This window comes from Neoarius graeffei, chromosome 18, assembly GCF_027579695.1.
Source record: "Neoarius graeffei isolate fNeoGra1 chromosome 18, fNeoGra1.pri, whole genome shotgun sequence".
NCBI classification, from domain to species: Eukaryota; Metazoa; Chordata; class Actinopteri; order Siluriformes; family Ariidae; genus Neoarius; species Neoarius graeffei.
Window position 1 is genome coordinate 30,331,561 of NC_083586.1, and position 23,800 is coordinate 30,355,360.

The 23,800-nt window shown below is 40.7% G+C and overlaps 2 protein-coding genes across 2 annotated transcripts in view; one reads left to right on the forward strand and one right to left on the reverse strand.

Annotated features, from left to right (window-relative positions):
* Nucleotides 1-612: 612 nt before the first annotated feature.
* On the forward strand, nucleotides 613-1,939 carry LOC132865756 (potassium-transporting ATPase subunit beta-like). The gene is made up of 6 exons (XM_060898274.1): nucleotides 613-760; nucleotides 893-1,006; nucleotides 1,179-1,384; nucleotides 1,460-1,522; nucleotides 1,606-1,698; nucleotides 1,781-1,939. The coding sequence occupies exons 1-6, from the start codon at nucleotides 613-615 to the stop codon at nucleotides 1,937-1,939; spliced, it is 783 nt and encodes a 260-aa protein (XP_060754257.1).
* A 1,563-nt stretch (nucleotides 1,940-3,502) lies between these two features.
* Nucleotides 3,503-23,800, reverse strand: part of tfdp1b (transcription factor Dp-1, b) — a 106,206-nt gene continuing 85,908 nt past the window's right edge. The window contains exons 7-12 of the mRNA XM_060898665.1: nucleotides 21,412-21,558; nucleotides 19,895-19,963; nucleotides 17,668-17,816; nucleotides 17,423-17,589; nucleotides 12,693-12,747; nucleotides 3,503-3,893 (exon numbers count right to left, since the gene is read on the reverse strand). Of these exons, the coding sequence (XP_060754648.1) occupies nucleotides 3,743-3,893; nucleotides 12,693-12,747; nucleotides 17,423-17,589; nucleotides 17,668-17,816; nucleotides 19,895-19,963; nucleotides 21,412-21,558 (738 nt within the window). The 3' untranslated portion in view covers nucleotides 3,503-3,742. The remainder of the gene's footprint in view (nucleotides 3,894-12,692; nucleotides 12,748-17,422; nucleotides 17,590-17,667; nucleotides 17,817-19,894; nucleotides 19,964-21,411; nucleotides 21,559-23,800) is intronic.

The window sequence follows — 23,800 nt, forward strand, 5'->3', positions numbered from 1 at the left end:
TCACATCTATTAAAGTTTAAATTTGCGACGAATTTAGATCCTTGATCTCCTTGTAGTAATCAGAACTGGGGGGAGACCCTCACCTTACGTTATTACACATTTCTGATTATAGATTAATGTAATGATGTGCAAAGTAGAGAGAAAGAACGAGAGATTTTCCTTTTGTAATCTATTCAAAATTATTTGATCAAAGAAAAGCTCAAGTAAACCAAAGATACTTAAAACCCAGTGTATTGTTACTATTCACCTCAGGTCATTTTTTAAAAATGAATTTTTATCCAGCTGTACCAGGATCGTCTTGCTAAATTCCTTCTTTTGCTCATTTAGCTCAAGTTCTGTGCATTTTTCAAAGTTCAATTAGTAAAAAGACACAACCCATGACCCTCTTATGACTTTATGAACACTTAAGTGAATTATGGCTTTTTTTTTGGTCAAAAAGTAGTCACAGCATTGAAGCGAGTATTGCTGACTTACGACGGAGATGAGCAATTATTTACAGATGGACATCAAGAACTTGCGTTTCATGCTGCTTGGTGATTTCTTACTAATTAAAAACCAACACAATAAGGTCACAATAGACTTTCATGCTTGCATTTAAAAAAAAAAAGAATAATGCATGTAACTCTTTCAGTGTACATCAGCCTGTACTACGCAGCATTCTATGTGGTGATGACAGCACTGTTTTCCCTGGCCATCTACGTCCTCATGTACACACTGAACCCGTATACGCCAGATTACCAGGATCGATTAAAATCGCCAGGTTAACAACTCCTTAAAGATCTTTTTCATTGTAACACATACTGAACAAAAAAAACAAACAAAAAAGGATGTGGAGACAAGATACAACATCCACTGTGCTTTCAGGCTGATATTGTCTCATGCTATCTTATAGGTGTAATGGTTTGGCCGGACACATATAACGATGAAACCGTAGAGATAAGCTACAACATGTCTGATAAGAACAACTGGATGAAGAAGTCAGAAATTCTTCAGAACTTCCTTAAACGTATGTATTTACTCATCATCTCATCTCATTATCTCTAGCCACCCGTAGTCAGCTGGGATAGGCTCCAGCTTGCCTGCGACCCTGTAGAACAGGATGCATCTACTCTTCATATACAAATTGCAAAAGTGAATATGACCTAATGATCTCCCCACTCCATTTTTTTTTAATTCAGCATACAACGATACCACACAGAAAGAGTGCAATTATTACAACTGTACTACTGGCAAGTATTTCTTCCAACATGAATTCAGTGCTCCAAAACATACCAAGTGGTCCTGTCCTTTCTACCAAACCATGCTGGGTAACTGTTCTGGCATCGATGACCCTACATTTGGTTACAACTCCGCCCAGCCATGTATAATCATCAAGATGAACAGGGTATGGTAGGGTTGTAGAGAAATAATCCAAATGCTGGTTTACAGTGAATGAGTACTCACTCATTGTTGTTCTCAGATCATCAATTTCCTGCCGAACAACGGAACAGGAAATGCGCCATATGTCAACTGCACCGTGCTGGTGAGTGTGGACCATAGTAGTCAATGGACGTCAAACACTGATATCACTGATAAGCCTAATGCGAAGTGTGTCTCCGTTTACAGGAAGGTCACGATAATGTTCTTGACTATACGTACTACCCTGTTAATGCAACGTTTGACCTCTCGTACTTCCCATACTACGGCAATCTGGCCCAGGTACAGCACCTTCTACCTTCACAGAGATACCGGTATCTCTAAACATCACGTCTCAATGAACTTGTGCTATATTCTTTTTCAGCCAACCTATGTGAATCCTTTGGTGGGGGTGAAATTTCATCTCATTAACCAGAGGCATGCGGTGATCCAGTGCAGGGTGACGGCCAACAACATTGCTTATCAGAACTTCTACGATCCCTATGAAGGAAAAGTGACCTTCCATTTAAACGCTTTGAGTTAGCCATGTTCAAGATTACATTTGTGCCTTTTTAAATTTTATTTTCCATGTCATTCCAGTATGAATCAATAACACACACAAAAAAAACTTGCTTTACAAATCAACCTTTGTATTAGAGACAATCTTGAAGGATTTTTTTTAATCTAGCTGTATTTACTTGTCCGAAGTGTATTTTCTTAATTTAAAAAAAAAAATAAAATAAAAAAAGGGAGGTTAATCATCAACATACAGCAAGTCTTAAAATAAAAATATGAATAAAAGATTACAAATACCTTATGCTTTTTCTTAGCCCTTCCTGAAATAAGCTTCGACACGCAGAACTATAGAACCACCCCACATCCATATAAACCCATATAAAATGTATATTATCTGTAGGATACTTGTGCTTTAAAAAAATAGTTGTAAAAAACAATTTACATAAAAATGAACACCTGCGGAAATTTTATATTCATTTCTTAACTAGACACGTTTTTGGAATTACTTGGTGGGAGGGAAAGTGTTCAATCTTCCAAAAAACCACCTAAGGTAAGAAAAATAGTTGCCTATATGAAAAGTTGTAAGGAAACAGTTTTTTTTTTTTTTTTTTAAATCTGACACATCAAGCTAAAGGTTAAGAAAATGGTTATCCGATCACTCGGAGCACAGTACAATTCATGTTATGACTCTTTGGACAGGAAAAAAAAAAAAAAGTGACCGACTTTAAATTGATAGTTTCAGTGGATAAACTACAAACAGAGGAACACATGAGGATTAGATCTCAACTTCCAACAGAATGCAGAAAAAAAAAAAAAGCGTTTTAACAAAAAACTGTGCACGCTCAGGGGTGGGGTTTAAAGGAACAGTCCACCGTACTTCCAGAATGAAATATGCTCTTATCTGAATTGAGACGAGCTGCTCCGTACCTGTCCGAGCTTTGCGCGACCTCCCAGTCAGTCAGACGCAGTCAGACGCGCTGTCACTCCTGTTAGCAATGTAGCTAGGCTCAGTATGGCCAACGGTATTTTTTGGGGCTGTAGTTAGATGCGACCAAACTCTTCCGCGTTTTTCCTGTTTACATAGGTTTATATGACCAGTGATATGAAACAAGTTCAGTTACACAAATTGAAACGTAGCGATTTTCTATGCTATGGAAAGTCCGCACTATAACGACAGGCGTACTAACACCTTCTGCACGCTTCGACAGCGCATTGATACCTGCACTCAGGAGTGAAGTTTGATACTGTTAGGTGAACCCTAACAGTATCAATGCGCTGCCGAAGCGCGCAGAAGGTGTTAGTACGCCTGTCATTATAGTGCGCACTTTCCATAGCATAGAAAATCGCTACGTTTCAATTTGTGTAACTGAACTTGTTTCATATCACTGGTCATATAAACCTATGTAAACAGGAAAAACGCGGAAGAGTTTGGTCGCATCTAACTACAGCCCCAAAAAATACCGTTGGCCATGCTGAGCCTAGCTACATTGCTAACAGGAGTGACAGCGCGTCTGACTGACTGGGAGGTCGCGCAAAGCTCGGACAGGTACGGAGCAGCTCGTCTCAATTCAGATAAGAGCATATTTCATTATGGAAGTACGGTGGACTGTTCCTTTAAGGGGGAAAAAACCAAAACAATACTAAAAACACCTATTTTCAAAGCACCACTGGGGTCCTTTACAAGGCAGCTGCACTTTGCTCAGCAGACTGGAGGGTTGCTAGAACATACAACCATATGCAGATTTTCAGAGGCATTAGAACAAACATGTCACTCCATCCACACCACCATGCTGTAGGTGGTACTGACAAAGGGAAAGGCAGAGCAAACGAGTTAGTCTTCATCATCGTCTTCATCAAAGTCCTCATCGTCCTCATCTTCGTCCTCATCCTCGTCTTCCAGGAAGGATGCCGGAGTGTCACGAGAGCTGCCGTGGTATGAGCTGTTGGAACTGGAGGCCACAGTCGCAACAGCTCTGTGATCACTGTAAAAAGATGAGGAAAGAATATATATATATCTTTTTAAAAAAAAAACAAACAAAAAAAAAACACAATGAGGCATTCTGTTATAGGAAAGTAATCAAATCAGTGACAGGGTGGCGTGATGCTTGTTAATGGACATCACAACATACTTTTTATCTGCCTATACAGTAGAGTGCTGTTCTAACATGGTAGTTGGGATCCAAAGATTCCAACCGTGTTATGAATGATTCCGTGTTCTAGCGGTATGGAAAATCTGCCATGGATTGAGTAGAAAATATTCTCTGAACTTTGTTTTTTAGATAAACCAGTCCCCTGAAGATATTCGACAAAGAAATTGCAAAAACTATTGTTTTTACCATGCTGATAATTTTATTTTTTTTAAATTGTTGACTGTCAATGTAACAATTATTATACATCCAGGACACTTTTTCCATGGAATAAAAACATGTATTTTATTCCCTTCTAGCAGGTTTCATTCATTTGGTTTGATAGCATGCAATATTGTTAGCATATCACTTATCCTACGTGTACCATGTCACTCTACACAATGGAGAACAAGAAGATAGTCATCTATATCCCCTGCCCTATACACCAACTATATACCAAGTTTCAAGATATTATTTGTCACATTTTTCAAGTTCTGCTGCAGTAACCCAACCCTACCCTCTTTACACTGACCTCAGCAGCCCATGGCGTAAACCCAGCGGACCTTTGGTCCAGGGGAGCTAAAAATGAAAACTTCTCACGTTTCTTAGTATCAAATGGCACATATACATTACTCAATCAACACATATACCAACTTTCAAGACCATACCACTCAGTTTTCAAGTTCTGCTCCGGAAACAAAACCTAACCCTAAGACTAACCTGAGAGACTAAGTCTGAAATTGTTTCCATGGAAACATGAAAAGTTTAAAATTTCTCAAATCTCTTAGTATGAAAAGTCACATCTACATTAGAGGTCTGCGTGGGACAGAATTTTCAGTCCCGCTCCCGCAAAGAATTATGATTTTCAGTCCCGCTCCCGCCTGCGCCTGCCATATCTTGTCCCGCTCCCGCCCGCAAATCCCGCATGATGCAGACGTTCGCGTTATTTCTTATGAAAGTTCTTGTCATTGGCTTGGGGAATTAAACATACTGAGCTTAGCTGAGCTCTCCACTGACCGATCCTTCACCTAGCGCACGTAGCGAGGGTGCGCGTTGCCAGGCGGCATGTGCAGCTGAGGCTTTACATGTACATCTATCTATCTGTATGTCTGTCTATCTCTCTCTCAATCTTTCTCCATCTGTCCGCATGTTGTGCGTGTGAAACAAATCCAAAAGGTGAGAATCAGTCTTGGGGCAAAACCCTGACAGCATTTGGCCAGTGTGTCATACTACACTGAGGCTATTCTCTCTCTCTCTCTCTCTTTCTCTCTCTCTCTCACACACACACACACACACACACACACACACACACAGGAAATGAAAATAAAAAGGAATAAGAAAAAAATGTGTGTGTGTGTGTGTGTGTGTGTGTGTGTGTCCCCTCTGAAAAAACATGTGCGGAAAGGAATCGGAAACATACGTGAGACTAGACCACATCTGCAAATTTAGGCAACTTAAAATGTTATTAATGCAAAATAAAATATCCAGCACAAATTATGATAGACAAATTAATAAATTTTATTTTAAACACGTTTTTAGTTAGTGGGACTGCAGCTTATCATCTCTCCCGCCCGCATTGTGCACTCCCCCTCCCGCCCGCAATGAGCTTTCAAAATTTGTCCCGCACCGCACTGCTTTGCGTCGGGTCCCGCGGGACTCCCGCGGGAGTGCAGGGCTCTAATCTACATCACCTTGTTAGCGTGTATACCAAGTTTCAAATCCGTATCATGAATAGTTTTGGATATATGCTCCGGAAACGAACGTTGCTCTTAGAAACTGAGTCAAAATCTATTTTTTTTAATGTAAAAATATGAAAAATACTTTTCTTCAAAAATCCAAAATGGCAAAAGGCACCAAGTTCACATGTTGCTTGATATGTACACAAACTTCATTTGGGCAAGGGATGATGAGCAGTGAATATGGTTTACAATACTGCAGCGTTGTCAAAACATGTCACACTTCAGAGACGTAAAACTTCCGTGCTAGCGAGCGACTGTGAATTTGGAAACAAACATGATTGCCAGGTTTGCTTCGTTAAATACAGAAGATTTTGAGAGAATTTTGAAAGACAGAGAGGCGTTGAACACCCAAAAGGAATATATTATAATGGGATGAGTAGCATGCTATAGATGCACAATGGTGTAACGTAGGGAAAAAAATTAAAAATTCAGGTTTTGATTTTATGTACTGAAATAACTATTAGGCACAATTTTTACAATATCTATATAAATTAGTTGTTTTTACCCATTTTAACCTTGAAATCAGCATTTTAATGATTACCCATAATGCATTGTTTATCGCGCTAAAACAAGCAAAAACGTCATAAGAGTGGAAATACTACCTTTACTACCTTCACGTGGCGTCTTTCTCGATCGCACGTGCCTAGAAGCGTACCTTCTAGAACATTCCTGGGTGGTCACGGACTGTCACGTAGCCTAGTTCGGTTGTGAAACTCGCTAGGATGGAGTATTTTCGCGAGTTTAGTGGCAAACTTTTGCGCTGCAATTTCTCCATTCTCTAAATTTGTAACCTGAAACCCTACAAGAAATGTTTCATGTTTGGGATTTTGAAAAATGCTTCTAGCAAGTTTATTTTGCTATATTTTTCCGTGAAACTTGGCATAAATCATCCTTAAGTGATGAGCGTGACATTGTTATTTTGGTCTGGGTCACGGAGTTAGTTGGAAGCGGGAGAAATGAGAGTTTCTCAACTACAGCAGCACTTCTCACCATAGATGGCTGGCGTGTTTCACAGCGTTTGGGATTTACTAAATCGACTAAATCTCTAGATCTACTGAAGCTACGAGGATATAAATCACCAGGATTCTAATTTACTGGGTGAGAAGTATTATATATTTTTTTGAAAGGTTTATTCACGCTACAACTCCATGAAAGTTGGAATTGTTCGTGAAGGGGTTAGTTAGATTTTGGTAGCGTGACACGCACAGCAAGCAAAAGAAAAAACACATTTTCTTCCGAATTTCCTTGCTTTATCAAAATTATTTTTTGATACATTAAAAGACTTTATAATATTTAAGTGATTTTTTATTATAGAGAATATTTGATCAAAACTTTCAAAACAGCATTCAAAGTGATTTTTCACGGGTGTAAATGTTACGCGTGATGTCCATAATTATGTTAAATTTTAAGAACTAAAATTCTGTTAAAAATTCTAGATTTGTGCCATCATTCTGGGGTTTTGCTGAATAATACTTTAGGGAGTTCTCTTACAATGCTGAAAATTCAATGAGTTTTGGTGAAATTCTAGAAAAGTTATTTACATTTTAACGCGCCTAATAGCGATTGTGCTCACACAGCGTGCTACTCATAATAATAATCAGATATATTCCATTCAGCTAACATGATACTGAACTCGTCTTCGACTTTTCAATATCACGTTAGCTGAATGGAATATAGCTGATATACCACTCAACGGCAGCCAATATTATTTACAAACGTAATAAAATATTTTGCTGCCCGTCACATCCGTGTGCATTCGCGCCTGCACTTTGATTACATGCACCTGTCCCAGATTACAGCAACAGATGCTTATGTATGCTATTTAAACTAATTTTCTTTACATGTATATGCATATATAAAATACATTAATTCTTTACAAAACTCGTGCTTTTTTTACCCTATAGGGACATCATATGCTTGCATTGCAAGGTATTAAAAATACACGTTTTGGCCTGCTCTGAACAACAGGAAGTACAATTCTATACAGCGTAGTAGCAGTGTCAAGTTAATTACAAGTTATTATAAAATTACAACAGCAGTGAGAAGAATATGGACAATCGTGTAATAATTAACTGCATGTAATGAGTAAACGAGAAGTCTTCAAAGAATAGAACAATGATTATTGTGCAACAAGCACAGGTCACGCATAGTGCATAACAGCACATTTTACTGAATGTGGTTTTACTGAAAAACTCCGCATCTTTCATTTGTTGAAATCTCGTATGGGCCTGCAGTCGGATGAAACGAAACACGTTTTGTAGATGCATGACGTTCGCTGCAGAAGTATCATGACACTCAAAGTATCTTGGCACATTTTCAGGCAACACTTCTTCCGAGTCGGAGACTGTTGAGTTCTTGAATGAAGGCAGCTGCGCAAAGCTAAATTTAAATTTTTGGGAGCCATGACAGGCCTTTCAATTACATAATCTGGGCTACATGCTGTATTTCTGAATTTGGGCTTCGTGATGCAGGGTAATTTGGGCTTTTCTGTACGCGCAAAGTGCTGTTTTCCCAGCGCTCTGTGTTTAAACCTGCTGCTGCTTTTTTAGCTACGAAGTTATGAATAAAGAAATCTATGAACGTTATTTTTACCTTTATTGCAAAATGTCTACAGCATTAATCCCTCTTGATGTACATGACAAAAATAATTAGAATACAGTTAGTTAGTATTTAAAAGCTGTGTTGGGGCCTGAGGAGAGCCTGGAGGAAAGGAGCCTGGGAATGAAAAAGCAGGTTCTGCACGGTTGCCATCAAAGAAACGAACCTGTAGCAGACCCGCGACACAAAAGGTTTTTCAGTCCCATCACAAGAATCGGCCGTGCAATTCACAGCATGTAGTCGGGTAAAAGATCTTGGTTTAAATGAAAGTCTTAGACACTGGCCTATCAACAAGAGGACTAAGCTCCAAGTCACTGATTCCACCCAGACTTGCACAACTGTGTGGATTTAAGATGCAAGCTGTATCTGAAATACACACAGCTGTGTCCTGAATAGCTCTCTTTTATTCAATCATACGACACTAGGTATAAGAGCGATATTGCACTTGAGGTTAGATAATGTAGGATATAGGGCTTTTTTAGGTTTTTAAATGATACAGGAATTATTAGAATTTAGCACAATAGGGTGTGAAACGTTCCAGTTCACACTCCAGTCCAGAAGGTGGCGGTAATGCACCTAAAAGCTGTTTGCCAACCACCATAAAACAATATAAAAAGATTTACCGAACGTGGAAATACGGCTCTAGTCATTGGTACGCGAGTCTTGTTCCTCCACGAAATCATGGCGTGCCGATTGCTGTTGGAGAATTCGTGCTCTGTGCGAGGCTTACGGTGAGTTCGACAAACCCAGAACAGTGTGGGAATGGTGCAGATTTTGCGTCAATTATGAGAAACGCATGCTAATTCTCGCTAATTTCTGTGTTTTTAAAGAAGAAAGTCAAGACACTGGGTTTTATGCAGCCAAGTTTATTTAAATCAACATTTTTTTTTTTTAACTTTTGGTAGCATATTTTGGGCGCATCACCTTAATTTGGGCGCCTATGACGTCATCCGTCGCAGGTTTCACGTAATTTAAAGGCCTGCATGAGCTGACCGCGTTACAGTTTTCATGTACTCGAGATCTGTATTATAACGGTACTCCACTGTAGATATACAGGGTGTTTCAAAAAATTTTATATTACCCAATCTAATAACTTTGCCAATTCTCGTTCAATCGACCTCAAATTTTAACAGCATGTGTGGAAACGGGTCAAAATTTTATGTTTTTAGGTAGAGAAATGCCATTCACTGGGAAAGACAAGGCGTTGTGTGTGTTAGAGTACGCTCGAACACCGTCGAACAAGACTGTATAGCGTACATTTATGAGAATTCTCTAAAAATGCACCAATTGCAATGCAGATTTGGACACGGCACAAAAAGTTCAAAGAGGAAGGCCGTCTGTGCAGCAGGGCAAAAAGTATCTAGACGACCACACGGGTTCGTGAATATTAACAAGTTTGTGAAATCGTTCCTGGAATCCACATACTTTTGAATCTCATATTCAAATTTTGAAGAATAAATCTTATAATCGGTCAACATTAAGCCTGTTCAGTTTCATATGCCTTGACTATATAATTTCTGGGATATTTACATCTCGGATAATATCAAATTTTTTGAAATACCCTATATTTAATGTGCAATGTCCATGAGACAAGTTGGTTTCTTTTAACACTTATAATAGCTTTTTTAAAAAAAATCTGATCAATAATTATTATTAAACTAAGATTATGCTACAAGCATCTAGCATACATACATGTTATTTACCAGCTGGGAGGTCCGTATGGTGAAATACCGTGACCGAGGTCTTGAAAGTACTGACCGAGGCCCTCTGGGTCAAGGTCAGTATTCAAGGCCGAGGTCACGGTATTTCACCATACGGACCGAACTTAAGCTGGTAAATAATATTTTTATTTTTTTCTTTACCAAATTCTAACAGAAAACGAGAGCGCCCGAAAGGGAAAACCGAGCCGAGTCGCCATTTTGAATCCTCATTCACGGCTGTAATGCAAATTGCTTCCTCCTCGGTATACAAGTGCACTTCCATGGCAGGAAAAAAAAAAACAAACTACATTTTGCCGCCTATGTTGTCCCCTATTTATACAAATAGGAGTCATTCAGGATTCAGCCATGTTTTTGCTCGGGGTTAGCAACAGTTACAGGTTTTTAGCTTTCTCCTGAAATATTTTATTTTATTTCTTCTTCCTCAGGGTAGTAAAACTCGCTTTCGCTGTGAAGACTGTCGTTATCGCTATCCATGCTGTAAAATTAATGCTATTCTCCTGAGAAATGCTGGCAAAAATTTAAGATTTTTGATAATCTTATAAATAAATCTTTAAAAAAAAATAAATAAAATGTTGACAAAAAATTCTACTATGTTTGTTGTTGTGAACGAGCGAGTCGCCAGAGGTCCGTAACCGAGGTCCGTATTGTAGGATATGGACCCGTTCGCCAGCCAATCAGAGCGCAGGATTTGGACCGCGAAAAAAAAAAAAAAAAAGTGTTATTTACCAGCTGGGAGGTCCATACCGTGAAATGCCGTGACCGAGGTCTTGAAAGTACTGACTGAGGCCCTCTGGGGCGAGGTCAGTATTCAAGGCCGAAGTTACGGTATTTCACCATATGGACCGAACTCAAGCTGGTAAATAACATTTATTTTTTCTTTACCAAATTCTAACAGAAAACGAGAGCGCCCGAAAGGGAAAACCGAGTCGAGCCAAGGCGCCATTTTGAATCCTCATTCACGACTGTAATGCAAATGGCTCCCTCCTCGGTATACAAGTGCACTTCCATGGCAGGGAAAAAAAAAAAAAAAAAAAACTACATTTTGCCACCTATGTAGTCCCCTATTTATACAAAATTGAGTCATTCAGGATTAAGCCATGGTTTTGCTTGGCATCAGCAATTAGTTACAGGTTTTTAGCTTTCTCCTGAAATGTTTATTTCTTCTTCCTCAGGGTAGTAAAACTCCGTTTCGCTGTGAAGACTGTCGTTATCGCTATCCATGCTGTAAAATTAATGCTATTCTCCTGAGAAATGCTGGCAAACATTTACAAGATTTGTGATATTATAAATAAATCTTATAAAAAAAAAAATGTTGACAAAAAAAAAAAAAAAGCTACTATGTTTGTTGTGAACGAGTGAGTCACCAGAGGCCCATAACCGGGGTCCGTATCGTGGGATACGGACCCGCTCGCCAGCCAATCAGAGCGCAGGATTTGATGGAAACTGGACCGCGAAAAAAATAAAAGTCCTAATGACAGAAAAGGTAACATTTGAACTTCAGCACACACCAGCAATTTCAATTAAAGCTGGCACTACTGTCAGAAAATTAACTAATCAACACTAAAGGTGGTTTTCCAGCAGGGTCTGCACACGCGGACTGAACTGACCCAGCATTAAAGGCTCGGAGTTCACATTACTGGTTTAGTACCTTATTGTCTTAGTGGAAGATCTGGAAAGAAATCGTGCTTCATTTGAAGCAGTCTGAGAGTAAATTCATTTAGCATTCATGTAATGTCGGCTGGTTAGTGGCTCTGTGCCTCAGCCTGAGATTAGCTACACTGTCCGTCACTTTAATAGCATGATTAGCGAGGCCTCATACGGCTCAACACTGCTGTTCATCATGGCGCAAAAGCTTTGGACAGACTGTAGTCTGCTTGTAATACCAGAGTGCTACTTTGTCGATTTTTACATTTAACTTTAATTTGGATCAATATATGTACAATACTGTAGCTGTACTTAAGCCTAGGTCACAACCGGACGTACGATGTTTTTTGGCCGTGCGATTTTTGGCGTTTCCCCAAATCGCTGCGTTTTTTTGTTCGTGGAGAAAGACGCACGTTGGCCGTAAGTTTGTCTTGCAACCTGAAAAAAACGTAAGCGCCTGTAGAGTTTGTTCGACATGACAAAGAACCTCTGCGGCCGGTCTGCGGCCAGTCTAAAAATCAGCACGTCACACGCGCGCCCTCTGTGCGTTTCTTGCGTTTTTTGCATGTAGACTGGCCGTAGGAGCACGTACAGCCGGTTGTGACCGAGGCTTTACATTACTCAGCAAAAGATTCTTTTTTTTTTTTTTTTTTTTTTAAATGAGTCACTGCCATGTACCGAGTCATTCCTTTTATTCATCGGATGCCCATGGGTTTCATGATGAGTGGTTCTTAACATCCACAAATTGTTTAGGTCGTATTTACACCTGCACGCATGTTGAATCATCTTTGTGACCCCTTTGTGATGTGTGTTCAAGGAATCTCATTTTGAGCTCGGAGGTTAAAAAAAAAAAAAAAAAAAAAAAAAAGGGACGACTACTAAAACTAATCTCAGCTGTGTGCAGGACTGCTCAGAGTTCCCACAGTGCGTTTCTATTTCTGAGAGAAACTCACCTGTTTGTATGAGAATAGCCTTCACTGGGCAGTCTCGAGACCCCCTGTGCCATTTCTAAAAACAAAGAGATTAGAATAATATAAATATTAGTTACATTAGACAATTTATACGATATGTATACAGTACTTGCTCAATACTGCTGGCAATAATCCATTCCCATACGCCTTAAGCTGGGCATACACTCTGCGATTTTTGGCCCGATTTTGACACGATTTTCACTCGTGCGACTATTTTGGAGATCGGGCCGAGTTTTGGCTCAATCGTGCGTCTCGGATCGTGTAGTATACATGGGGTAACGACAAGCAATTAACACCTCACGACCTCCTCCTGATCGATCGGATGAAAATCAAACCTGTTTGAAATCCCGAGCATCGCATCCGAGCATCGGATCGTATAGTGTGAGAACAGGAATCGTAAGCTGTGTGCCGTTTACCCCTGCGATTCACTCGTACAGTGTGAGCAGCAGCTGAATACCACGATTGAAAAAAAAATAAATAAATAAAATCGCACAGTGTATGCCCAGCTTTACGGCCTTGACACACTGGATACAACATGAAAATGAACATTTAAATATGTTGTGTTCTATTTTGTGCTCCTTTCATGCTGTGACTGTCGGTAGTGCCCTGAGTGAATGAGTGCGTCGTTTAAGCAGTGAAGAAGACAATTATTGACTTGCTCTCAAGAAAAAGTCAGTCTTGGGAACAAACCATAACAGGGAGTTTCATAACCTTGTTGAAGCTGAGAGATGGGATGTTGGACAACAAGAAAGAAAGAAACAATGCTCATGGTGTTGTGTTCCTAACTTAAGTCCAACAAGAAAGTAAGTGAGAGAGCGAGTGCAGAAATCTGAGAGATAAAGATTTGCAAGCACACAAAGCAGTCTGAGCGTGATCAGGGGCTATTTGAGAAGGAGGGCAGGGTTGGTTTGTTTTTTTAAGCAGGAGCAGTGCAAACTTCCACAGGAGCAGAGGCTATTTGAGAGACAGAGAGCCATTGCAAACTCTTAATGTGAAATGAATAAATACTGCTCTCAAATTGAAAAACCATGCTCTTGATTAAAGAGCAGTGGCATCATTGGGCCCAATCACTCAGGGCTCCAGTCCCAAATATTTTGAGTCTAGCCCTGAGTATTTTCTCCCTCCAAAAAAAAAAAAAATAATGGAAAACCAACCGAAACAGATTAGACCTTGGCTTGCATCGTCGTGGGTGGGGAAATAAATGAGCGCTGCACATTCAAAAATTTAACCATTCACAGAAGAGGATTCAGAACTGGTTGGAATTTTTCAAGATGAAAACAGATAGTAAGGTCAGTCAGTCATTGACCGTGGGTTTACAGTGCCTTGCAAAAGTATTCATCCCCCTTGGTGTTTGTCCTGTTTTGTCGCATTACAAGCTGGAATTAAAATGGATTTTTGGAGGGTTAGCACCATTTCATTTACACAACATGCCTACAACTTTAAAGATGCACATTGGTGTTTTATTGTGACACAAACAATAATTAAAATGGAAAAAAACCCCAGAAATCTGGAGTGTGCACAGGTATTCACCCCCTTTCGTATGAAACCCCTAATTAAGAGCTGCTCCAACCAATTCACTTCATAAGTCACATCGTTAGTTGATTAAGATCCACCTGTGTTCAATCAAAGTGTCACATGATGTCTGTATAAATCAACCTGTTCTGGAAGGACCCTGACTCTGCAACACTACTAAGCAAGCAACATGAAAACCAAGGAGCCTCCAAACAGGTCAGAGACAAAGTTGTGGAGAAGTATAGCTCAGGGTTGGGTTATAAAAATATCCCACACTTTGAATATCCCAGGGATAGGCTCCAGCTTGCCTGCGACCCTGTAGAACAGGATAAAGTGGCTAGAGATAATGAGATGAGACCATTAAATCCATTATAGCAAAATGGAAAGAATATGGCACCACTAGAAACCTGACAAGAGAAGGCCGCCCACCAAAACTCACAGACCGGGCAAGGAAGGCATTAATCAGAGATGCAACAAAGACACCAAAGAGAACACTGAAGGAGCTGCAAAGATCCACAGCGGAGATGGGAGTATCTGTCCATAGGACCACTTTAAGCCGTACATCCCACAGAGCGGGGCTTTATGGAAGAATGACCAGAAAAAAAGTAATTGCTTAAGAAAACGCACTTGGAGTTTGCACAGCAGCATGTGGCAGACTCCTCAACCACATGGAAGAACAATGACTCTAAACATACTGCTAAAGCTACACTGGAGTGGTTTAAAGAGAAATGTTTAAATGTCTTGGAATGGCCTAATCAAAGCCCAGACCTCAATCCAATTGTGAATCTGTGGCAGAACTTGGAGTTGGAGCAGTTTTGCCTTGAGGAATGGGCAAAAATCCCAGTGGCTAGATGTGCTAAGCTAATCGAGACATACCCCAAGAGACTTGCAGCTGTAACTGCAGCAAAAGGTGGCTCTACAAAGTATTGACTTTAAGGGGGTGACTACCTATGCACACTCCAGATTTAGCCCCCCCCCCCCCCCAATCTTAATTATTGTTTGTCACACAATAAAACAATGTGCACCTTTCAAGTTGTAGGCATGTTGTGTAAATCAAATGGTGCTAACCATCCAAAAATCCATTTTAATTCCAGCTTGTAATGCGACAAAACAGGACAAAACACCAAGGGAACGAATACTTTTGCAAGACACTGTATAAATGAATGCATCGGCAATGTAACCTATCAAATTACGTTGATGCACAAAAACCAGTATGTGTAGCCTGGTTCTGTTGAATTTACAGCGTAGGGTCTGGTATGATTAGTGTGCGCCAGGCTAGCTCAAAAGTTCAAGTGGTTGAATGAATATCAAGAATAAAGATCTAAAAGATCTGATGTGCTTCAGTGTGAAGATATAGTGGGCGCCAGTGCATGAAAGACAGGTTGGACTTAATAATCACCTCCAAAACCCAAGTGACGTGCATAAACTCCACCCCCACAGCACCCATCCAGGTGAATGACCTCAGAGTCCTGACCTCAACCCGATAGAACACCTTTGGGATGAATTAGAGCGGAGACTGAGAGCCAGACCTTCTCGTCCATCATCAGTGTGTGACCTCACAAATGCGCTTCTGGAAGAATGGCCATAAACACACTCCTAAACCTTGTGGACAGCCTTCCCAGAAGAGTTGAAGCTCTTTGAACGGAGTTGAACACCACTCGAGTTTGTGGAGGACTTCACCTACATTATACTGCCAAAAGTATTTGCTCACCTGCCTTGACTCACATATGAGCTTAAGTGACATCCCATTCCTAATCCATAGGGTTCAATATGACGTTGGTCCACCCTTTGCAGCTAGAACAGGTTTAGGAGTGTGTTTATGGGAATTTTTGACCATTCTTCCAGAAGCGCATTTGTGAGGTCACACACTGATGTTGGACGAGAAGGCCTGGCTCTCAGTCTCCGCTCTAATTCATCCCAAAGGTGTTCTATCGGGTTGAGGTCAGGACTCTGTGCAGACCAGTCAAGTTCATCCACACCAGACTCTGTCATCCATGTCTTCATGGACCTTGCTTTGTGCACTGGTGCACAGTCATGCTGGAAGAGGAAGGGGCCAGCTCCAAACTGTAAAAACAGCCTGCATGCCTAGGTGCTTGATTTTATACACCTGCGGCCATGGAAGTGATTGGAACACCTGATTCCGATAATTTGTATGGGTGAGCAAATACTTTTGGCAATATAGTGCATCTTGGCAGCCTTATCAGCAAGGACAGGACTGTCCATAAAGACATTAGAGCAAGGCCGGGAAAGGCACTGGGTGCCTTCTCCCAACTCCGATCCATCTGGAGGTCCAAACAATACAGCCTAAAAACAAAGACGCTCCTGTACAACAGCAACGTAAAGTCTGTCCTCCTGTATGGTTCAAAGTGTTGGCATGTCGTCAGTACAGACATGAGGAGACTTGAGGTCTTCCACAACAGATGCCTCAGACAAATCTGCCAGATCTTTTGGCCCAACAAAATTTCTAACCAACAACTATACAAGAAAACCAGCAGTCAAAACATCACCAAGGACATTACGTTAAGACGCTTAAGATGGCTTGGACATGTGTTAAGGATGGAGCAAAACTTAAGATGGACACCACCTGGAAAAAGAAAACCTGGAAGACCTAAAAACACCTGGCGTAGAATTGCGGTACAGGAGCTTCAAAAGATGAACCTGTCATGGGGACAAGCACAACATGCTGCCAAGGACCGCATGCGATGGAGAGAGCTCACTGAAGCCTTATGTCCCACAAGGGACGTAGAGGAGTAAGTGCGTGCATGAAAGAATTCTCTTACACAATTTTCAGCAAGTCGTAACTTGGCAAATGTGAAACTGTGGGCCAACTATTTTAAAAGCTAGACAGCTTTAATAGTGTAAATTTCAAGCATGTAGCATGGATGGTTCAAAAAAAGTAGTGACCTATGAACTTGGCAGGTATTTTTTTTTTTTAAGCAACGCTCATTTACTAGGGTGACGACACCCCACCCCCTTTTAACCTTCATAAACCCTCAGCAATCTAAAGATACGGCAAAAATTCTGCACACTAGTTTTTGGGTACGATGACATTTACGCGTACATAGAAGTATGAAAGCAGATCTAAGAGGATCAGTATTAAATGTGTAAATACAAATACAAATCACTGGCCAGAAGAAGAAGAAAAAGAAGTTGAGAACCCCTGTTTTGGTACTTTATGAAGTGTGTGTATGTGTTCTGACCTGTTACATAGGATTCCAAAGCTTTAGGTATGAAGGTCCGGGCTATCTTCAGATTTTCTGGTGTGCATTTGCCCGACTCGAGCCCAAACGCCATGCCCATGCGTTTTAGTACTTCGATGTCGTCATGGATCTCAAACATGTTGTCAAAGTTAAACAGGTACTCAAACCTGTGGAGGACAAGTTTACACTGAGCATGCCTGAAGAAATGTTTTGACAGTCGGAGAAGAGGACAGCACAAGTCTTACTTGTCATTTGAAATGCTGCAGTCGATGATGGTCTTCTTGCTGGTGTTCACTATGATGAAGGGGAGGTGGATGACTGTGTTGGGAGGAGGTCTGTGGTTCTTCTGCTCTGCCTCACGATTCCTTTGCACCAGGCGCTTGAAGGCTATTTGCTAGATTTATTTTCCAGATGTTCAGTACAAAGGGTGAGAGATGAGGAGCCATAATAAACTTGTGGTAGTGCTGGGCGCTATACTGGTTTTAATTTCCCCATACGGGATGAATTTATATACCACCATACCATAGCTAAACACTCGAATAGTCAGCAAATTATATCCAGTGGGGCAAAAAAGTATTTAGTCAGCCACCAATTGTGCAAGTTCTCCCGCTTAAAAAGATGAGAGAGGCCTGTAATTTTCATCTTAGGTACACTTCAACTATGAGAGACAGAATGGGGGGAAAGAATCCAGGAAATCACATTGTAGGATTTTTAATGAATTAATTGGTAAATTCCTCGGTAAAATAAGTATTTGGTCACCTACAAACAAGCAAGATTTCTGGCTCTCACAGATCTGTAACTTCTTTAAGAGGCTCCTCTGTCCTCCACTCATTACCTGTATTAATGGCACCTGTTTGAACTCATTATCAGTATAAAAGACACCTGTCCACAACCTCAAACAGTCACACTCCAAACTCCACTATGGCCAAGACCAAAGAGCTGTCAAAGGACACCAGAAACAAAATTGTAGACCTGCACCAGGCTGGGAAGACTGAATCTGCAATAGGTAAGCAGCTTGGTGTGAAGAAATCAACTGTGGGAGCAATTATTAGAAAATGGAAGACATACAAGACCACTGATAATCTCCCTCGATCTGGGGCTCCACGCAAGATCTCACCCCGTGGGGTCAAAATGATCACAAGAACGGTGAGCAAAAATCCCAGAACCACACGGGGGGACCTAGTGAATGACCTGCAGAGAGCTGGGACCAAAGTAACAAAGGCTACCATCAGTAACACACTACGCCGCCAGGGACTCAAATCCTGCAGCGCCAGACGTATCCCCCTGCATAAGCCAGTACATGTCCAGGCCCGTCTGAAGTTTGCTAGAGAGCATTTGGATGATCCAGAAGAGGATTGGGAGAATGTCATATGGTCAGATGAAACCAAAATAGAACTTTTTGGTAAAAACTCAACTTGTGTTTGGAAGAGAAAGAATGCTGAGTTGCATCCAAAGAACACCATACCTACTGTGAAGCATGGGGGTGGAAACATCATGCTTTGGGGCTGTTTTCTGCAAAGGGACCAGGACGACTGATCCGTGTAAAGGAAAGAATGAATGGGGCCATGTATCGTGAGATTTTGAGTGAAAACCTCCTTCCATCAGCAAGGGCATTGAAGATGAAACGTGGCTGGGTCTTTCAGCATGACAATGATCCCAAACACACCGCCCGGGCAACGAAGGAGTGGCTTCGTAAGAAGCATTTCAAGGTCCTGGAGTGGCCTAGCCAGTCTCCAGATCTCAACCCCATAGAAAATCTTTGGAGGGAGTTGAAAGTCCGTGTTGCCCAGCAACAGCCCCAAAACATCACTGCTCTAGAGGAGATCTGCATGGAGGAATGGGCCAAAATACCAGCAACAGTGTGTGGAAACCTTGTGAAGACTTACAGAAAACGTTTGACCTCTGTCATTGCCAGCAAAGGGTATATAACAAAGTATTGAGATGAACTTTTGTTATTGACCAAATACTTATTTTCCACCATAATTTGCAAATAAATTCTTTAAAAATCAGACAGTGTGATTTTCTGGATTTTTTTTTCTCATTCTGTCTCTCATAGTTGAGGTATACCTATAATGAAAATTACAGGCCTCTCATCTTTTTAAGTGGGAGAACTTGCACAATTGGTGACTGACTAAATACTTTTTTACCCCACTGTATTGCTTGCCGCTAGAAGTGCTATGCAGAAGATATTGAGAAGGGACCTTATGAGCCACGTGTACCCTGCTTAGTAACGGTTATAACTTTATAATAATTAATTACCCACACTTACTCTTGTCCCCCTGATTCCTTCATATATAGCCTTCATTTTGTGGGGCTAAGCAAATCCTACAGTAAGCAAAGCCTTCATTATATACAGTACATGATGAAATTATACCTGCAGAATCTTAAATACAGTGATACAAATTTTTGGTCATACTGCCCAGCACGACTGATGGTTTAAACAAACATGTTTATACCCATGTGCACGCATACCTGGAGTATAAGTTCTTGAAGCTGAGAGTGTTTCTGCTTGATTCTTTCAAGTCGCCTCTGGCGCTCGGCCTTTTGTGAAGGAAAAACACGCTGAATCAAAACAGGATACAGATAAAAATTGCACGCATGCATAAACCAAGGATGTTCTACCGATTCCATTCATATTAAAACCAATGGCCAGGATGTACGCTTGTGTGCAAAGGTTTGCATCCCCCTTGGTTTCCAGTCAGGGGAAAAACAAACTTCAACAAAGCAAGCTTTTCCTACTATAGATGACTTGCAACCATGTGATCGAAATGTGCTACGTCATGAGTGTCCACCATGATGGTGGAGATACAAAGCAACCAGGATGACAGCCACTGAAAGCATGTCTGTAAACAATGCTGAATTTTCTCAGTACTACCACGATTTGAATGGCCGCGCGAAGATTCGATTAAAAAAAAAAAAAAAAAAAGTGTGGTTTTGACCCATATTACTTAAAAAAAAAAAAAGTCAGACTTTTCTGAAGATAAGACGCTTCTACTGACCATCGAGTACGAATACAGGTCATTTCGTCCAATACCTTTTTCATACACTCGGTTTATATTTCAGGTATTTGTTCGTTCAAAAAAAAAAAAGGAGGCATTCACAATGGAATTTGACTGAAGCAAAACATTTTTGTAAAGCAAATGAGTGCCATAGTACGTGCGCGTCGACACTAAAGAGTGTAACTACGTCGGCCCATGCCACTTGCTGACCCTGGGATGAGTTCACTCCCTGGATATTGCAGGCTACTCGCTTGCATGTCTATGTATCCCAGTCCGAGGCGCAGTCCTACCGACCCAAGACCGTGCTCGTTCGAAGGGGGAGGCTTAGAGGGAGGTGCCTGTAAAATTTGGCTTTGCTGTGAGCTCCGTTGGCAGAGTTATTAATTTTTAAAATCCGGCTGGATCATGTTAAATCTTTAGGCGTAGAGCAGCGCTTCGTTCGCGAACACAGGAATACCTGAAATATAAAATAATTGATAGTGTGTATGAAAAAGGCTTTGGACGAAGTGTCCTGATCCCCTCTCTGTACCAAGTCTCCTTAAGATTCCTCGCCCTCTTTCCGAATCACGGACGGAATTCTAAAAAAATCGGAACATGCCACGATCGCAAGTACTGTTGTGACCACAACCATATACAGCACAGCAAGAGAGTTGCTCACGCGTGACTATGTTTTGTACAGAATGTCGCTTGACCCCGCATTTGTATCTCCACCATCATAGCCGACACCCGGGTGTGTATTTTGCTTTGAGGTCACTTGCAAGTCAAGGATCGCAAGCTTGGATGTAATGTGCTGTAACTAATTTCTTTGAAATGTGCCTTATTAACGTGTCTAAAGATCTTTGTATTGGCTGTTGACTTAAATCTTATTCAGAGCATGAAAAGCTCAACATATACGTTTTGACTCATCCTAAAATGTCTTTTTTTTGCATCGAATTGTACTTTAAGTACAGTATGTTGTATGCATGTGCATGTACAGCATTGGTTCCTAACCTCCAGGTCCTTACACTCCTGAGCAGAATTGGTTGGGAAGCCGATCCATTTGATTTCCTTCTTGTCTTTGGAGATGATGTTCATCGCCATTAGGACATTTAGTGCATCATATACCCGCCTCCGAATGTTCTTCTGGTCATACACATGCTATTGGTATAGGAATATACAGAAAAAATGAAATAAATCTTAAAAAGAAAAAAAATTTAGCTTTTATTACTGTGTGGAATCAGAAAACAGACCAAAAAAGGTTAAGAATGATGACAGTTACTTTTTTTTTTTAAAACCCAAAGAGATAAATGTAAGAAACACTTGAAACCAATTATAATACATAAAAATGATTATGAAGATAACATATATACATACATATATGGGTCTGTCTCAGAAACTAGGTACTGTGGGGGTACCCCACTAAATATACTCAGTCAATAAACTATACAGTTTTGAATGGTGATGTTGGTTTTAATTCGAAATAAAATGATGAAAGAAATAATACAGATAAAACTAAATCTTTGATTGAATATTCGGAATTTGGCAAAAATTCTGCAAATTTGTGGAAAAATGGCAGCTTGATCTGGGACACGATAAACAGTCGACTACATCGCGTTCCCTTAAGGTTGTAGTCCACTGAAAAGTCTACAGTTATCTCATCTCATTATCTGTAGCCGCTTTATCCTGTTCTACAGGGTCGCAGGCAAGCTGGAGCCTATCCCAGCTGACTACGGGCGAAAGGCGGGGTACACCCTGGACAAGTCGCCAGGTCATCACAGGGCTGACACATAGACACAGACAACCATTCACACTCACATTCACACCTACGGTCAATTTAGAGTCACCAGTTAACCTAACCTGCATGTCTTTGGACTGTGGGGGAAACCGGAGCACCCGGAGGAAACCCACGCGGACACGGGGAGAACATGCAAACTCCACACAGAAAGGCCCTCGCCAGCCACGGGGCTCGAACCCGGACCTTCTTGCTGTGAGGCGACAGCGCTAACCACTACACCACCGTGCCGCCTCTACAGTTATCACTAATTGTATTTTAAGTCGTAACTTTATCCACCTAAGGATTGGTGCGCTCACAGAATAATCATAACCGTAATAAAACATCATGCAAAATATTTGATCACCATCGTACCTCCATTTTCCGCAGACCCAAAACCAATACGATCATGTTTTGATCTAAACGGAAAGCCTCAGGGTCAAGGTCACTACCTCACCAAAAGTAGGAACTTAAAATCACTACGCCGTATAAAAATTCAGTTATAAATCTGCGATTTTGTTTTTTAAAACAAAAGCTGAAAGTTAGGTATAGAATATATATGTTTCTTACAGAATGTGTTACGATGGTAGCTGGTCTTGTATGAATTTCTGAGCTATAAAATGAGTTGTGGTCTATTTTTTACCGTAGCGTGTTATTTGTGTGCGGGGAAGGACGCACACTAACAATTTGCATGTGTAGAATGGAATTTTCCACTCCAACAGTTAGAAGTTGATTGTGCTTCCATTTGCGGTCTTTCTGTTACGTGGGTGATCTGTTCGGATGTTATCACTGAAAAGGTGAGTTTTGACAGTTTTATTTTGTTTTAGTCTTGCAGTATAAGGCAATAGAATGTTTCTTTTTCATCTTACTTTCATATTTCGCAGTGTTTGCACATTTTTGGCCAATATTTTGCAACCATTGTCAATTTAGATCGAGCTTTTGATAGAATCTACGGCCAGTCATTTTGCCCCACCCCATCCGGTGCGGTAGTGATGTCCCGCTGCTCACGCAACCTTCAGCTGGTACAGTCGCTGTCCTTTTACCAGCGCCGTTATTCTCATCATTTTTCCATTGTGTCCTATTCCGCCATATCAAATACCCAAAATGTATCATATTATTCATATTTAAGTGAATAATCAATTCAGTCATCATAACTTGGCATTTTTAACCCAAGCAATCAAAAAGAGGAACTGTATTCAATATTTTCACTCATCTGTGAAGGAGGGGCTTTACCGTATTTTCTGGACTATAAGCCGCTACTTTTTTCCTAGGTTTTGAACCATGCGGCTTATACAAAGGTGCGGCTATTCTGTGGATTTTTCTTCCACCGCTAGGGGCGCTCTAACCGGAAGTAGAATCAAAAATAAGATAGACGAAAAATCAATGCAAAGAAGAATTAGCAGATCTTTAGCAGATAGAACACGCACGACAAATTACTAACTGGTAATTATTTTCAAATCCAGCGAAGATGATTAAAGTGACTTGTGGTTTCAAACACAGGAGAAATGAAGGTAAATAAATACTCTTGGTTCTGTTCCGTTTTAATCAGCAAAGTTGCTGCTGTGTTAAAAGGCACTGTTCGGAAAGAATCTGTTCAGGTACATACATGTACATTTACAGTACAAAATC

Excerpts from the sequence above, each read along its gene's own strand:
- LOC132865756 (XM_060898274.1), top strand. The coding sequence starts at position 613 with ATGCATGTAACTCTTTCAGTGTACATCAGCCTGTACTACGCAGCATTC. Across the intron at positions 1,007-1,178 it reads TCTTCAGAACTTCCTTAAAC|CATACAACGATACCACACAG; the intron begins GTATGTATTTAC and ends TTTTTAATTCAG. Across the intron at positions 1,699-1,780 it reads ACTACGGCAATCTGGCCCAG|CCAACCTATGTGAATCCTTT; the intron begins GTACAGCACCTT and ends ATTCTTTTTCAG.